This window comes from Euprymna scolopes, chromosome 39 (assembly GCF_053919585.1).
Source record: "Euprymna scolopes isolate OS-2025 chromosome 39, ASM5391958v1, whole genome shotgun sequence".
NCBI lineage: Eukaryota > Metazoa > Mollusca > Cephalopoda > Sepiida > Sepiolidae > Euprymna > Euprymna scolopes.
In genome coordinates, this window is record NC_136520.1 from 76,972,159 (window position 1) to 76,990,942 (window position 18,784).

At 33.4% G+C, this 18,784-nt stretch overlaps 1 protein-coding gene across 1 annotated transcript in view; it reads right to left on the reverse strand.

Moving 5' to 3' along the window:
- Positions 1–18,784, reverse strand: part of LOC145263927 (uncharacterized) — a 262,476-nt gene that overhangs the window by 21,113 nt on the left and 222,579 nt on the right. The window contains exon 14 of the mRNA XM_080121001.1: positions 4,668–4,805. Within this exon, the coding sequence (XP_079977127.1) occupies positions 4,668–4,805 (138 nt within the window). The remainder of the gene's footprint in view (positions 1–4,667; positions 4,806–18,784) is intronic.

Below are 18,784 nucleotides of genomic sequence, written 5' to 3' on the forward strand. Positions count from 1 at the left end.
CACTTCGTATGCTCGATAAACTTTTCAATTAGTTGAAAGATTTGCATTAATTATTGATAATTTTGCCCTTAAACTTTATTTCAACTTACAAATTGTTCGATATTTCAATAACAACAGTCGGAATACTCAATTATACATTAGGATTTCTTTATTGGGAGAGAAACTGGAGGAAGCCATAGGTGCAACTCATATAAATAACAAAGATGGCGTATGTTAGCACCATTTAGCATATTGAAAAAAAATTTTTTTTTTAAAATGCGCCTTCATTACGCATGTTTTAGGAAGACAGCTGTAAGGTCATGTCTTGCGAAACAAATTCACACGGAAAAGAATTTGCAATCTATATAAATAAAACAGTAGATATATGTATGCGCGTTTAACGGATAAACTATTAAACTCTATCTCACAGAAGAGCCAATGTGGCTTCCAACTGAAGAACTGTCTACTGAGAACCAGTCACCTCCAGGACTTGTGTAGAACAACAAACTATTGGAAACTATTCTGTCTACTGCAAACCAGTCACCTCCCAGGACTTATGTAGAACAACGAACCATCGGAAACTGTTCTGAAACTAAACATGGCTTACACTTCTAGTCTTGCGGTATTCATAAACAAATATAGCTGCTGATGTCAGGGAATGTGGTTTACTATTCTGACCATATCTACAGGGGACTATGAGGAAATGAGCGAGATGTCTGTTAAGTGCATGTAGGAAAAGGAGGAAATTCTGAAATCAGCACAGGGATGCAACATTGCAGCAATAGGACAGGAGTTGGAGCTCTGTTGATAGTGCAGGACCTTTTTTTTTTTTTTTTTTTTTTTTTTTACACAGTGGTCACTACTTATCAAGGCCCGGAAACCACTCAGGGATAAGGGTTATTGCAGGACCTATTAGATTGGAGACCCTTTTATTGGACCGTGTCTAAGAGTGAAAGGTAGATGCACCATCCAACAATACTCCATGCATGGGCAAATGGTGGTCTTGTAGCAGTATAGGATACTCTCAGGTATGAGTAATTTTCTAGCAGGGTAGAGGGAGTCCACCTTCTTTGAAGCAACTTTGGCAATGTCCTCAATGCTTCGGTTCATGTTGCTGAGAATCAACTCTCATAAGATCAATGTTTATTTTATCGTGATGCTAATCTTGAAGATATCCAACTCCAACACCGATACAATGTATTACATAACCCTTTATGACCCGAATTATGATGTAGACAAAAATATATTTGTTATTTTTATGACCTGAATTATGATGTAGATGATTAAAAAAATATTTGTTGTTAATTTTATGACCTGAATTATAATGTACATGATTAAAAAATCTTTATTTAGAGAGTAAGGAAAGGGAGAGGGGAATAAGAGAAGAGAGAGTGGGAGCAACAGAAGAGAAAGAAAAAAGAGAGTTAAAAAACAATCAAGTAAGGAAAGGGAGAGGGGAATAAGAGAAGAGAGAGGGGAATAAGAGAAGAGAGAGTGGTATAAGAGAAGAGAGAGTGGGAGAAACAGAAGAGAAAGAAAAAAGAGAGTTAAAAAACAATCAAGTAAGGAAAGGGAGAGGGGAATAAGAGAAGAGAGAGGGGAATAAGAGAAGAGAGAGGAGAATAAGAGAAGAGAGAGTGGGAGCAACAGAAGAGAAAGAAAAAAGAGAGTTAAAAAACAATCAAGTAAGGAAAGGGAGAGGGGAATAAGAGAAGAGAGAGGGGAATAAGAGAAGAGAGAGGAGAATAAGAGAAGAGAGAGTGGGAGCAACAGAAGAGAAAGAAAAAAGCGAGAGTTAAAAAACAATCAAGTAAGGAAAGGGAGAGGGGAATAAGAGAAGAGAGAGGGGAATAAGAGAAGAGAGAGGGGAATAAGAGAAGAGAGAGTGGGAGCAACAGAAGAGAAGGAAGAGTAAGAAAAAAGAGAGAGTAAAAGAGCTAAAAAACAATCAACTCTTGAAACCCCCATAAAAACTACAGCTGAGAACTGAAATGTTAAAAAACCCAAAAAAGACAAAGAAAAGAAAAAAACATGAAAAGGAAAGAAAAAAGAAAAGATAAAAAGACACAAGATTGTATCTGCTAACTCAAATCTTAGGTTTAAAAACAAACAAAAAAACTGGACATCACCAAACAAGCTATCACGTTTCATGTTGGTTATCTCAGGGTCTTTATCAGGTGTGTGGTCCCTCTGTCTTGGGTATTAGCCTGACCACAATAATACACCGTCTCACACAACATTCAACCAAGCTGCTTTTTTTGTTTTTAATCTACATGTGTGGTCCCAAAAGTACTATTTTCTACTACTACCCCCCCCCACCTCGAAATTCTCCCAACTCCAATAAAAACGAATTGTTATGTAGTGTTTTTCTGTGGTTATTCTATACCATCAGGTTTTAAACATCTTTTTGCAATTCCTAATTACAATTCCTCTTCAGTGTTTACTTGTTATCCCAGACCCTCCCCCATCCATTTCGTATACCAGGTGGAAAAGTCGAGGGTTTATTAGTTGGGGAGCTGGTCACCAGTTTGTTGAGGGTATGATATTTTTTGTGCAATCTAGTTGTTTTGTAGTGTGCATTTTAACGTTCAATCCTTGGCCTATTAAAAATACAACTTACTTCCGACTGCATACAGAATTTCCTTAACAATGGTATGCATAACTTCGTTCCCACTGCAGGAAAATGTGACACAAGGCCAGGAAAATGGAGAAAGTCAAGCCAAGATCCCCAAAGAAGGAGCACTAACTATTTAAAAATTGTCTAGACAACCTTGTAGAGATGCATCAAACAATAAGCAATAAACTTACTCTTCTTGAAAGATGGAAGGTAGCGGCCTGGAATAGTGGACCTCCTAGAACTGCACTGGACGTTTTCATCATTCCTCAATCAATAGGGAAGAGGCCATTTAAAAAATGGCCCATACTCTATTGGCTCTGGAGCCAAGGTAACTCTCTTTGGCCTTTTAGCTACGAGCAAAGCATAGTATCTGTTCTGATACTACAATTTATCTTTTCTGTCTTTGATCAGTGAAGGAGAAATCCGTCTAGACTAAGATAATTTTTTACTTTTTATCTCAATTCAGCATGTTGTATTTTAAGGGAGGTGGTGTTTGATCAACACTGCTGAGGAGCCATGATTAAATATACTGTTTTGTTTTTAAATCCCCGAAACTGTGTTTCATGGTAAACAACTGATGATCCCTTTAAGAACATTGGTACAATTGTTTGTTCATGTAAGTAAAACGATTCATTGATTTTCTGACAAAATAATTTTCTAATGAAGTTCAATTTTTTTATATAGTTTTAAAGGTTTTAAAGACACTTCCAAGATAGTAAGTTATAAAATATATATTTTATAACTTACTACCTAACTCTACCTACATATATATATATATATATATATATATATTTTTTTTTTCAATTTGTCTTTACATAAGCATTAATTTGTTGCTACATAAACAGTAATTTGTTGCTACACAGTCTATGTTAAAGACAAATTGAAAATGTAACTTGCTCTACTTCCGTATTGAGCACTATTGCATTAACCTTGTTATATTTCATTGGTTACCCTACTTGTGAAAAATAGGAACCTCAAATTATATATTTTGTTTTTTATTATTTATTCACAATCCACTGTTCTAGTAAAATACAACTTTAATCATTTCAAATTTATATTATCTATAAATCGAGCTGAAGTAATTTTTTAACAATTTTTCGGGTTGTATTACTGTACACATAGATTCGAAAAAGTTGTCAAAAAACAAATATAGAACAAATGTTATCAAAGGCAAGATAAGTTACTTTTCTACCTAACTGGATATATTTTTTGTGTTTTTATTCAGTGTAACATGTTTATTCAGCTCGAAAAACATGCAATGTTTACCGATGTATTGGAAAATTCAAAATGGCGCCCGACACTCTCTCGGAGAGGGTAAGTTTGGGAAAAGGTATTATAAATAATAAACTAGACAAAATACTGTTAGAAATTCGCTCAATATATGTTACCGTGACATAAGTTGATATATATCCGGTTGTTTTTTAATAGCATTTTGTCTAGTTTATTATTTATAACATTTTTTCCCAAACTTACCGTGTTAAAGAGACGGTCGGCTGCCATTTTGAATTTTCCAATACATCGGTAAACACTGCATGTTTTTCGAGCTGAATAAACATGTTACACTAAATAAAAACACAAAAAATATATACAGTTAGGTAGAAAAGTAACTTACCTTGCCTTTGATAACATTTATTTGTTCTATATTTGTTTTTTGACAACTTTTTCGAATCTATGTGTACCAGTAATACAAACCCAATTTTTCAAAAAGTTGGGCATGCGATTTCTTTATTTTTATACTTCTTTTTTAGAGAGTTCGCAACTTTTATAGCTTTTTTTTTATGAGCTGTCTTCTTTTTTTTATGATGTCAAATGGTCAGGGTTGCCTGACAAAGTCTCATTGACTGAAACAGATGGCTGCTTGTAGGGACCAAATATAACTGTTTACCCTCGAATAAATAATAAAAATATCTTGCTCTTGTTATCGAGCACTATCTAACAACATTGTTGTATTCATTAGTCCCTACTTTTGAGCATTTCAAACCTGAATTTATATATATATATATATATATATATATATATATATATATATATATATATATATATATATAAATAATGAGAAAAGTGAACTTACTCTTCAGGCGGCGAAATTCTTTGAGAATCTGGGTGCTATTTGCAATTGCCAGGCAGGTGATGCCAGGTCTGGAACTGAATTCTTCAGGATCAGACACAACAATACCACTGGACATTTCAATAAGACTCTTCAGTACATCTGGAAAAGCAAAATAAAATTTTGGAATAAAAAAAAATTATTTGACGATAATATAAATAATAAAAAAAAGTCAAAATAGATTCAAAGAATTTCAATATTTTCTGTCATCGAAATATGTAATGGATTTTCTTCAAAATCGAAATAAGGATTCTAGACATACGGTTTTGTATCATTCTATCATGATATTAATTTTTGTAACGGCACATAAACGTGGTGTTAAACTGTTTTGTTCACGGAATTAATTTTATCCGTCCTATATTTTTTTATTTGTACAAATATTATTCTGAATGTATTATTTTGAATGTGTTCGTCCAAAATTATTTCGAATTTCATTTTCATTCTAACAATTTGGTCTGAAGAGCTTAACCATCAAATATGTGTGCACATGGGTAGCCAAATGTAGTGAATAATATTTATAGAAATTATCATCCTGAACAAACGTGTGTATATATATATTTTGAACACTCTTCGCTGTCTTCTCTTGAAAAAGGACTAATAGGTCTGAAAAATATTGAGATTTATAACACCATTGAATACAACAGAAAAAAAAAATTACTGTTGTTTAGAGTTAAAATTTGTGTGAAAAAGAAAAAACAAACAACAAAAAAAAGAAATGTATTTCTTTTGTTTTCATTTAATTTTACTCTATAAAAAAAAATCTCGCAGTGTTCTTGGCTTTTAATTTTACCTCATATATATATATATATATATATATATATATATGTACGAAGGACGTTCCAAAAGCAATGCCTCCTAGTTTTTATTCCTCCCGAATGGATCAGAAGGAATTGCAAATTGCATTGTTATGATGACTGAACTTATGCATTTATGGCCTGAAAGTTTCATTTCTTTGTTGCAGATATTGATGGTGTGAGTCTCTAAGAAAGCAATCCATCATGGACGTGCATCAGAAGCTGAGATATGTCACTGAATTTCTCCATGCAAAAAAAAATTGAATTGATCAACATTCATCGGCACCTGTTGAACATTTACAAATCCGATGCTGTTCATGTCAGCACACTTAGGAGATGTGTCATTGAATTTCTGCAATCAGAATGGTGATGACTATGCAGGAAAATAAATTTTGGGGCACAAAAGGTTGCTCGTTTGAATTTTACCACTCACGTCTTTGTGACTTTTCAATGTTTTGACTAAAAATATAGGATTTACTTTTGGAACTAACCTGGTGAATATATATATATATATATATATATATAGATATATATATATGAACGGAACTAGGATTTTGATAAAAATCAATAAACAGCTTAAATATTTAATCATATGTCTCTTATTTTCTGACAACTTTCAGACATTTAAATAATTTAAAGCGCTCAACAAAGACTTGTTTTTCGGATTTTATTATTTATTCCTTTGTGGAAAGTCATGTGAACAAAAACACAATTACAGAATTGATTTAAAAAAATAAAAATGCCAACTCCCAACCTTGGCATGCCATCTATGAAGTAAAAACAACTCTGGAGACAATTTTAAAAGATATGAGAAGCAATAGGGAAACTAGAGAATCTCAGCATAGAAGTAATTAATCGGAATCGGAAAAATCGGAACTGTTTGGGGTATTGGAATTGGTATAGGAAAAATTTGTGCCTATTTTCAGACGTCAAAAACATTTTTTTTTTCTTTTTACCACCAGTAAAAAAAAGTCTACCCCCCACACACACACACAAATGTATTTTTTACGTTTGCAAAAAAATATGCGTAGATTACATGAGATTTTTTGGTAATTCCAAAAAAAAATACAATAAAATAACTCTATAGCTAAATATTTAGAGGTTTTAAAAGTATCGGAATCAGTAATTGTATCAGAATCAGGAAAAATAAAAGTGGCACGATAAAAGTGTCGCCATAGAAAAGAAGACATGATTCCATTTCCGTTTGATGAAAACCGATTTTCTTTTTTTGTTGCAGACCATCTATGAGTTGGCCAGTTGTGTACAAATCCCAAGAGCAATAGGAGCCTTCTATGATGTTTGAAAATGACACGATGTTCAGCAAGCGAGATCAGACATGCGCTGCTGTACATCCCATACTCTCTACCGATCAAAGTTATGACAACAGGACCATTGCCAGCACCCTCAAAATGCATCGCTAGATTGCCACGAAAATAACAGGGACGTGCCCAGAGTGATGAAAACAAAGTTTCCAGCCACGGTTATGGTCTTTGGTGTGGTTTCAAGTGAGGGTAATATCATGCCAACTAACATCTTCAAAATTTACTGCACGTTTATTGTTGGTTGTTCAAAAAATGTTTAAAATTAAAAAAAAAATTTTTTTTATTAAATTTTCACCCCAAACAAGGCACATTGCCACTCTGGTGTAGGGGACTATTATCAGGGGCAACAACTACTGGGGTACTATGTTGGGATTTGGGCAGCAAGATGTCGGTTCACGTTACACTTGAACTTCTGCATGTCAGTACAGTTGGGGAAGCAGGGACCTGGAATGGAATTCCAGAGTCTAACGGTTCTGGGAAAGGAACTACTGGAGTAGAAAGATCTTTTACATCTAGGGATCTCTACTGTGTGGGGGTGGGATTTAGTTGCCTGTCGGGTTTGTCGAGGGTATCTAGGTCGTGGGGGCACAAGTGCCTGCAGTTCGCCAGAGCATTCACCATTAAAATACTTGTAGAACAGGCAGAGGGATGCAACATTTCGTCGATGGGACAGAGGCCTATCAGATTGGTGACTCTCTTTTGAACCTTGTCTAGGAGTGAGAGACTAGTAGCAGATGCACCAGCCCAAATGTGACAATACTCCATACATGGGCGAATGGTGGCCTTATAGAAGTACAGGATACTTTCGGGTGTTAGTAGTTTTCTAGCACAGTAGAGAGAGCCTATCTTCTTCGCAGCGGCCCTGGCAATGCTTTCAATGTAATTGTTCCAACTCATGTTTCCTGTGAACGTTAGGCCAAGAAATTTGAAAGATGTACTCTCAGATAAAGAGTCACTGGCCATTGCTATTGGTGGTAGAGAAGGTTTCTTGTAATTATTGAAGGAAACCAGTTTAGCCTTGGCAGCATTGAATGTGACCATCCATTTTTGTCCCTATTCCACTACAGATTGGAGGTCATCCTCTAGTGTTTTTGCCATTTCTTTAGATATGTGTTCATTTGTTTTCCTGTCATGCCTGTTATAGAGCGTGATGTCATCAGCATATATACCCATCTCAGAGGAAATTTTGTCGGGGAGGTCATTAATGAATATTAGGAACAATAGAGGTCCAAGGATAGACCCTTGAGGCACTCCCGCATTTATATCATATTGTTTAGATGTACGATCGTCGAGGACAACCTGAATTTTTCACTTATCTAAGAAGGATTTACTTATGTTAAGTATTTTACCAGTGATACCATATGATCTAATTTTCCTGAGGAGACCCTCATGCCATACCCTGTCAAAAGCCTTAGATATATCTAGAGCTACAGCTCTGCCCTACCCCGCTTTGTCCAGTGAATGGTATATACATTCAGATATCACAGTTAGGATGTCTCCATATTGTTTGTCAGTCAGAAGTTTAGCATCTGTAAGGTGATGGACTAGAGCATGGTTAATTAAGGTCTCAAATATTTTGGTAAAAAGTGGGAGGAGGCTAACGGGGCGATAATTTGATGGGTCAGTTCTTTCATTAGAATTCTTGAATACTGGTACCACAGAAGCAGTTTTCCAACAGCCCGGAAAGCAAGATTTATTAAGGCATTTGTTGTAGAGTTTGGAGAGAACTGGAGCTACTTCAGCTGAGCACTTTTTTAATAGCACAGCTGGGATGAGATCGGGTACACATGCTTTTGAAGTGTCAAGATTTTTTATGATAGCATGCACCTGATTTTTAGATCATCTAGCGTAGCGTCTGTCCGCAAAGGAAAGTCAGGTAGGGGGTGGTTACAAGGGTCCAGTGTGGAGTTTGAGGCAAACCGACTGGCAAGCATATTAGCCTTGTCGGTTGCTGAGCAAACAACCTCGTGATTGTTGCTTAGTGGGGGAATTGTTGATTGCCCATTATTTACTACACTGTTGTAGATTTTCCAGATGTCACGATTTCCTAATTTTTGTGCTTCGATGCATTTTTTAGTGATTTCCGTAAATTCTCTCTTAGCTGTCGCTATTTCTTTCTTAACGTTACTTCTAGCTTCTATATACTTATGTCTGTTTGAACTGGACTTATGTCGGTTAAATCTGTGGTATGCATGCTGCCTTTGAGCAATGGCAGTTGCGCAAGTAGAAGTAAACCATTGGGGAGAGTGGGGGCTTGCTATAAAATTTTTGCATGGGAACATATGCTTCAATTGCCGTTCTGAACTATTCAGTGGTCTCATTTGTGTACTGTTCAGCAGGAAGAGAAAAAAATATTTCCCCATGGGGCATCTCTGATAAGATCTCTGATGGCTTCCCAGTCAGCATTCTAATAATATCTCGTTGTTTTGAGCATTGGCTCTTCAATTTTGGGTCTAGAGTTTAGGGCGATTTCGACCATTATCACTGCATGATCAGCGTTCCCGAGTGGGCTGTCAGCATTTGTTATACAATCATCGGGAACTGTGGTCAGAAACAGATCTAGAAGTGATGCGTGTTGTTCTTGCTGGTCAGGGAAACAGGTTGGAAACGTAAACATTTGTGATAGGGAGTGAGATATAGCGAAGCTATATGTTGTGCTGCCCACTGCATCTGTAGAGAATCCAAGCCAGTTTTTGTGGTGAACATTAAAGTCACCAAATACATGTACTTGTGCGCTAGTGTCGAGGGAGAGTGCTGTCTATGTTGTCAGAGACTTTGTTTATTATGGTGCAGTCCTGGGTCGAGGGAGGGCGGTGGAGAAATCTATCACATATTAAAATTAATTTCATACACGTTAGATGATGATGCACTTTATCTTTTGCAATCCTCGTGTTTCCATGTAAAATAGTAAACAGGCCAACAATCATACAAAAAGCGACGATCAAAAGAATGAAAGACTGCGCATGTATGTTTATTGGTTTCAAACGCGATGATTAGGGACCGTTTTAGATACCCATATCAAGCTCTCTTCAGCCAATACTCATCTCTGAGTAGATGAGTATTGGCTGAAGAGAGTTTGATATGGGTAGCTAAAACAGTCCCTAATTATCGAGTTTGAAACTAACGGTACCAATGACTTATCTCATCTTAAACTTTCTGTAAACAAAATATATAAAAATATATATATATATATATATATATATATATATATATATATATAGTGTTATAATGGAATAAATCCAGAGGAAATCCGGGTATGAGAGCTCAATGTGGTAAACAGAGCAATAAGATAAAAATTATAACACGGAAATTACATAATTGTCGATGCAATAATTTATTTCAACCTTATAGTATTTTCAAGCATCTAAATCAGACAATTACATTTTTGATACTGAAAAAGAAAAGAAAAGATCGGGCTTCGACCCTCAAAAAACCAAAGGTGGTGGTAGTAGCAATCCACTTAATACATTTATAGAGAGGGTGGTAGGGATTTAAAAAATTAAAAATAACAAATAAAAATATTAGATTAGACACTTATAAGCGGCAGCTCGATGTAACCATAGATACACACACCCACACACACACTCACACACGCAACACATACACATACACCTACACCCACATACACGCCTCTAAGATGTACGTTCTGACATGTAAATGCCTTGACACGCGTTTACTAACCTAGGAAGAAGGGGCGAAAGTATACGGATATATAGTGAAAGAAATAGAACAGCGCGTAATGGAAAAAAGAAGAAAAAAAAGAGGAAGAAAAGAAGAGGAGACAGTGATCTAATGTTAACTGTCATATTAGTCTAGAAACTCTGAGAAAAGTAAGGGAAATAAACTGGATGTTTGTACACGCGTCCTATAGTAAATTGAGTCATGGAAAGTAGGTCTATTAAAAGATAAATAAATTAATAAAAAAATAAATAAATAAATAAATAAAAATAAGAAAATAAAAATAAAAAGAATATTATATATAAAGTTTTAAAACTATCTGTATGTTATTATGTAAAAATTAGTTAGAAATAAATATTATCTTATAATTCATTTAAATATTGTATTCGTAATATAATACTATGAATTTAAAAAATTGAGTCTTATGTATTTAATATTTTATATATTTTCATGTAAATAATTTTATTGGTGATTATAGCGGTCGTTGTAATTAATATTTCAATTCTTAATTGATTAAGAAGTGGGAAATTGTAATATTGATCGCCCCCAATCCGATAGGACGTATCTAGTTTCGGTTAATATATACTTTTATTCACTCCGTACAACAAAATTATTCTCATGCACGCATAAAGAAATAAGTAAAATAATTATATTTTTGTGTTGATTTGTATCAAATCTAATAATATCTAGTTTTAGTATTTGGTCTTTTTGACTTAACTCAGTTTAATAACTAATGTATTATCTGCAGAGAAAAATTATTATCTTAAGGCTATCTCATTTATTTATAAATAACCGTATCTATGGTTACATCGAGCTGCCGCTTATAAGTGTCTAATCTAATATTTTTATTTGTTATTTTTAATTTTTAATTTTTATTTTTTTAAATCCCTACCACCCTCTCTATAAATGTATTAAGTGGATTGCTACTACCACCACCTTTGGTTTTTTGAGGGTCGAAGCCCGATCTTTTCTTTTTCAGTATCAAAAATGTAATTGTCTGATTTAGATGCTTGAAAATACCATAAGGTTGAAATAAATTATTGCATCGACAATTATGTAATTTCCGTGTTATAATTTTATATATATATATATATATATATATATATATATATATATATATATATATATATATATATATATATATAGAGAGAGAGAGAGAGAGAGAGAGAGAGAGAGAGAGATACATACACACAGATACACGTGTGTGCATGCACAGTATAAAACTAAATACCTGCATAACTTTATATATTAGATAAATAATAAGAAACAGAAGATAGAAAGTTTGATGGCTTCTATGTTTTTAGTATCTTATTTTCTTCTCTGGTTTCCACAATACTTTTACCAATTTTAGCGCTTCCTGCTCATGCTGCGACTCGTCTCCGTACTCTCTAACCCGAAGGCAAATTAATCATTATATTTGAATTTCCATTATCTGCAGTTCCATAATAAATATACAAAATACTGAAAAAAGCAAAACTCTAATTAAATTTTAGAGAAACGTTGCGGCTGCATTACATTATGAGCCGATCTTCAAGGTCGAGTCTCAGTGACAGCTCGGCAATTAAAATTAAATATGTTTCCATTCAGCAAAATTACGTCGACAAAACAAACAAAAAAAAATATTGGATTTTAGTAATTTTATAAAGAGGCAATTAGTGGTTTTGAAATTGGATCGAAACTGAATGAAGAAGGCTCAAGAGTTTAACCACAATTTTTTTTTTTAAATACGTTTGCAAAAAAATTGATGTGGTTGTATTTTCTGGCATATCAACCCTTAGTGACAATAATACTGACAGAAGGGTTCCACATAGTTGTGAGCTGAAAAACTTTTGTTATAATTAAACCATATTTAATTATTTTACTCTTTTTTACCCCAAACAAGGCATACTGCCCTTTGGAACATAAAGGCTACTACTCGGGAACATGTTTTACTGTGAGGAGTCAAGCAGCAAGATGTCTGTTCTCATTATATTTAAACTTTGGTAGCTTAATACAATCAGGAAGGCAGGAAACAGGGAGGAAATTCTAAAGTCTAGCAGTTCAAGGGAAGAACCTGTTAGAGTAGAAGGCTTTCCAACAACTAGGGACTTCAATAGTGAAGAGGTGGAATTTTGCTGCTTGTCAGGTGAGTCGAAAGCATGTACGTTGAGGGGACACAAGTACTATGAGTTGTTTAGCTTGACTGATAGTGCGGAAATATTAGATTTGAGACCTTTTTTTGGATCATGTAATCATGCCCGTATACATATATATATATATATATATATATATATATATATATATATATATATATATATAATTACATAAACAGGGTTCTACGGACAAATTTATCTTTAGTTGACCTTTGGCAACTAAATATTTTCGTTTACTAGCCAAATAGAAAAGTTACTAGCCAAACTCACATGATTTTTAGAATATGACATCTCCATTCTGTGAGGAATATGTACATCGAAGATTTTTCGGTATATTTTTAAATAAGTGTAATTCTAAATATACAACAAATTTTATGTTGATACTTGAACGTATAAACATTCTGATTTCTTCAGATGTTTTTATATAGCCTTCGTTAAAAAAAAAAAAAGTATATTCTATCCAAGTTTTATTGTTTAAATATTTTTACTTTGTTCATTTTATTAAAAAAAAGTTTTATTGTTTAAATATTTTTACTTTGTTCATTTTATTAAAAAAAAGTTTTATTGTTTAAATATTTTTACTTTGTTCATTTTATTAAAAAAAAGTTTTATTGTTTAAATATTTTTACTTTGTTCATTTTATTAAAAAAAAGTTTTATTGTTTAAATATTTTTACTTTGTTCATTTTATTAAAAAAAAGTTTTATTGTTTAAATATTTTTACTTTGTTCACTTTATTAAAAAAAAGTTTTATTGTTTAAATATTTTTACTTTGTTCATTTTATTAAAAAAAAGTTTTATTGTTTAAATATTTTTACTTTGTTCATTTTATTAAAAAAAAGTTTTATTGTTTAAATATTTTTACTTTGTTCATTTTATTAAAAAAAAGTTTTATTGTTTAAATATTTTTACTTTGTTCATTTTATTAAAAAAAAGTTTTATTGTTTAAATATTTTTACTTTGTTCATTTTATTAAAAAAAAGTTGAAAAGTTATTTTTCACTCAGCAATGAACCTTGAAAGATGGTAAATGAAATAAACGCAATCGCTAAAAGATAAGCGTTTCATTATTTCTAGTCGCCACTCTGAAAAATCACTTGCAAATTCAATCGTTTCACTCGCGAGAGCCCTAAGAAACATAAAATAAAAACTTACATGGAATCTCCATTTCAACAAATGTTAATCGTCCTGTGAGGAGTTCAAGGGTGGTTACAATAATTAAATGAAAAGCTAATCGAAAAAATTAATTAAATACACAATAAAATAAAAAAATTAACAAATATTTATCACAATTCAGAAATGTTGTGGAGACGCCACTAATTAACATAGGCGGGTGAGTGAGATATATAAAGGTATCAATCACCAATACGGGGGGGGGGGGGAGTTCAGCAACCGACCGCCAAATAGGCAAGACGCCTATGTTGCCTCCAGTAAGACATGCAACACGCCACCTGCCGGAATATCTCCAACTGAAGTATATCTGAAGACATGTAAATATGTATATAACTTTTCTTCCAAATATATTATTGCTATACCTTTGCTTTCGTGTTCTTGTTAATTATTTGTGCAGACACAACAATAAATAAAATAAAAAGTTATTTGCGAAGATGCTCTTCAGCAAAGTGACGCCAATTAAATTGAAATGAATGGCTTTCGTCTTGGGAGGCTCCATGTTTTGACAAGCTTCTGGGCTTGACTTTCACTCCTGATCTGAAATGGAATACGTACATCAAATCTGTTGCCATGGTCACTGGAAAAATGGTGGGATCCTTCTACCGCTCCAGTAGATATCTCACTCCTAATGCAATTCTCTATCTATATAAAAGCCAAGTACATCCAATGATGGAATACTGTTGCCACATCTGGGCAGGAGCTGCTAGAAGCAGCTTATCCTGCCTTGACAGAGTTCAAAATAGACTTTTTAGCTTAGTGGGGGATGCTTTTTTCTCTTCCCTGCAACCTCTTTCCCACAGAAGAGACGTTGCGATTGTGTCTCTGCTGTATCGTTATTTTCATGGCAAGTGCTTGTCTGAGCTCCAATCTATGGTCCCCCCTTGCAAATCTTTTACGAAAAACACTCATCTAGCCAAAACCACTATCAATAATTTTCCCCACTCTTTATCTGTGCCTAAATCCAAACGTAGATTCTATGAACAAACCTTCTTTCTTAGAACTGCACGCCTGTGGAACTCTTCCGTTAGTCTGTTTCCAGCTGACTACAATTTGGTTGTCTTCAAGTTCAACGTAAACAAATTCTTGATGAACCGTCCCATTAAATAATCCAATTTACCAAATTTCTACTTTTAATGTTTACTAAGAAATTATCCCATTGACTACTGTACACTCAATAACCCTTATCCTCGAGTGGCCTCCGGGCCTTAATAATTGGTACCCCCCCCCCCCCCCCGGCAAAAAAAAAAATTTTTTTTTTTAATTAAAAAAATAGAAGGAAATCATCCTTCCCCCTTATATGACGTATCAGGTGTACACATAATACTTAATCATTCTTTGCCGTCTTCCTTGTCCATATCAGTAATATAAAAGCTCTACATATATAGTGAGCACTTTTGAAAAAAATTGATTTTAATTCCATACATTTGGACTTATTGAATTTATTTATAAGCAATAGAACTAAAGATTCCAGTTACCACATTTGTTATGAGCAAAAACGTTTAATTCTTTTACCATTTTTTTTTTTTCATGGGTACTATACTGTACAAGTATCTTATTTGTTGGGCAGGATACTGTACAAGTATCTTATTTCTAATTAAAATGAAACTACTCTATTATTTTATGTAATTTTCTATTGTGCTAACTTTTCCGTTCATCACGGGTAAGAGTTTAGTTTTTTTTTTAGTTTTTTTTTTATTTGGGTGTTATACTGAAGAAGCATCTTATTTCTTATTTAAAAGTTATTTTTCGGATTTAATAACTTTCATTCAGAAAAAAACAAGGTATACAGACATATCTTGGAATAAATGGTCACTGGAATCTGAATTTCTATAGTATATTTATACATGCTCTAGAATTAAATATTAATATCTATTGAGCTTAAAACTTTCACAGCTGGCCTAAAAATAATAAATATATACATATAAAATACTAGAAGCTCGACTGAACTCCAATCTATGGTTCTCCTTGCCAAATTTCACAAAAAAAATACTCGACTAGCTACGACCACTACAAACGATTTCCTCCACTCTCTGTCTGTGCTTAAATCTAAACGCAAATTCATGAACAAAGCTCCTTTTCCATAACTGCCCGCCTGTGAAACACTGTTCCGCTGTCCTGCTTCCCAATTGACTACAACATGGTAGCCTTCAAATCCAATTTCTTGTTGAGCCGTCCCCACAAATAATGAAGTTCTACCCAATTTACACAATTAACAATTACAACGCTACCAACTTACATTCATTAACCCTTATCCCTGAGTGGCCTTCGGGCCTTGATAAGTAGTGATTCACAAGCAAAAAAAAAAAAAAAGTAATGAGTAGAAATCTTTTAATCCAGTGGGTTGGAAAGAGGAGAAGAGGGAGAGAAACGGAGGGGTAAGTAAAATAAAAAAAATTATAAACAAAACACTAGTCTGTCAGTAATATTTCTAGTGGTAAGGAGAAAGAACATTCCAGCTGATACATTGGAAATAAACTAAGTGAGATTCTGAAAATGAAGGCATCCCCCTCGGTTGGGGATAGGAGTCGGTGGGGGATAGGAGGGGAAGGTTTTTGTTAAGTATGGTGTTGAAATGTTTCTGTTTGAATCTCAAGTATTCTCTGGAGTGTAGGAATTTCAGAGAGCCTCTCTAGAGTAGAACTGAGCTGAAGAGCATTCATGTGATTGCTTGTTGGGTGGGAGGGGGAGGCTTTTTTTTTATAAAAGAAAAGGTTGAAGAGGGAGTTGGGGGGGGGGGTTGTGTTTATGATATTTACCTAAGCATCTATCAACTCATCAATCATCGCCAATGACTAGCAGACCAGGGAGTTATGGAGAGTTTGCTTGGTCTAAGAATACAAATGTGATGTACTGGTGTCAATATTTCTATCTCTTCATCATTCAACTAGAAAGATTTGAGATACAAGCCTTAACAAATACAAACATACACACTTGTGTGTGTGTGTGTGTGTGTGTGTGTGTGTGCGCTTTGGGTATACAATTTAATTTCTTCCCACCCAAAATAGCCAAAAGACAAAAAATTTGTTTTCACTTCTAAGATCACATCACAAATGATTAAAAGAATAAATTTGGGGTGGGTAGGGTGGAAGAAAAAAAAATAAAGAAAAGAAATAGATTGATTTCTACTAACTGCCAATCGTGTTTGTATTTATTAGTGATGGGACGATTGCAACATTTTTACTGATTCCGATACCCTTACCGATTCTGCACTAAATTCCCGACTCCGATTCTTTACTATTCTCTAAATATTTAACTGTAGAGTTTCTTTGTGTTTTTTTTTCTGGATTACTGTAAGAACACATGTTAAATGTGCATATATTTTCTCAAACGTAAAAACACATTTGGGGAGGTGGGGAGGTGGGGATCTATGAATCTTAGTTTTACTAATAGTTTAAAATCAATAAGTATGCTTCATTTTATTAAAATCAAATAATAATAACAAAAAGAGAATTAAAGGAATCGTTTTTGGCATTGGAAAATAGGTACAAATCTCTCCGATTCCGATGCACCCAAAATTCCAAATTTATCAATTAATTGTCCCAACACTAATATATATATAAAACAATATATTTAAAAAAAAAACACACACACACACACACACACACACATTTGTTATCATTTCAAAACTAAAAGATGTAATCAATGCATCATAATTTTTTTTTTTTTTAATTATTTTATGGTTCACACAGGTTTCGTTGAATAGTAGATCACTAAACAACTTTTTAGACAAAATGTTCCTCAAAAAAAAGTGTCAGAAAATGTGTGTGTATATATATATATATATATATATATATATATATATATATACACACATACACACACAAAATTCAAAATTAAATGGTTTAAAAGCCAAACAAGTGCAAAATTTATTTATTAAAATTAAATTTGATAATTCAATTCATAACAGAATCTTCATAAAAAAATTATTTTTCTCTTTTTTTAATGCCATGGCGATGGTAATGCTTGGCACATCTTCCTTCAAATGTTGGTGAAGTAAGGTTTAGATATGTGATACAGTATGAGGTGCTGGTCGAACGCTTGTTATATAATAGAAAATCCTTTTCTATTATATATATATATATATATATATATATATATGTGTGTGTGTGTGTGTGTGTGTGTGTGTGTGTAATCATCCACATACAGTACTGTTTCGTTGTATCACAACTCATCAGTGCGGCTAGACTAGCACCTTTCCCTAGCTGGGGATTGAACCTACAACCATTGGATTGTCAGTCGGGTGTTCTACACATCAGCCCATGGGATTGGTGCTCGCAAATAACCATAACAAATATCCATTTCCACTCTCCCAACGCTTTATTTACAAACAAACGTAATAGCGAGCCTCATTTTAGAGAAAGAAAATTAAAACTGTAAGTTGAACTTTACAATCAAAATTTATTGTTCGGCTGAATACTCCAAAAAAACAATTTACAAACTCCTTATTCCGCGGAGTTTAAAAGAATGCAATTCTTGTTATTCTTCTCATCAGAGGACATAAACAAACGTGTGTGTGTGTATATATATATATATATATATATATATATACATACACTATTACATAATATTGTGTATGTATATATAGTATATATATATACTATTACATAAAAGTCACGTTGCATGTGTGTGAGTTCTTTCATTACAGGTTCCAAAATGGTTGAGCCTATCTTTTGTAAATTTAAAAAAAAAGCTAATTTATATGTCTGGCAGTGTTCTTAGATATGTTTTGTGCAGAAATTCATCCGATAAATATTGAAAATAAAAAAAAAAATCTGACCTTAAAAATAGCTTTTCTCTCTTATTTTTTATAGGGGATTATTTTGTTACACCGGACAAGGAAGAGAATAAAATTTCAGCAAATTTCATTTCTTAAGGAAAACAGATTTATTAAAATTTGGAGATATAGCTTAGTGGTAGAGCATTCGACTACAGATCTTTTACAATATCTAATATGTTAAAGCATCTTAGAATAGTTGATTTAGAC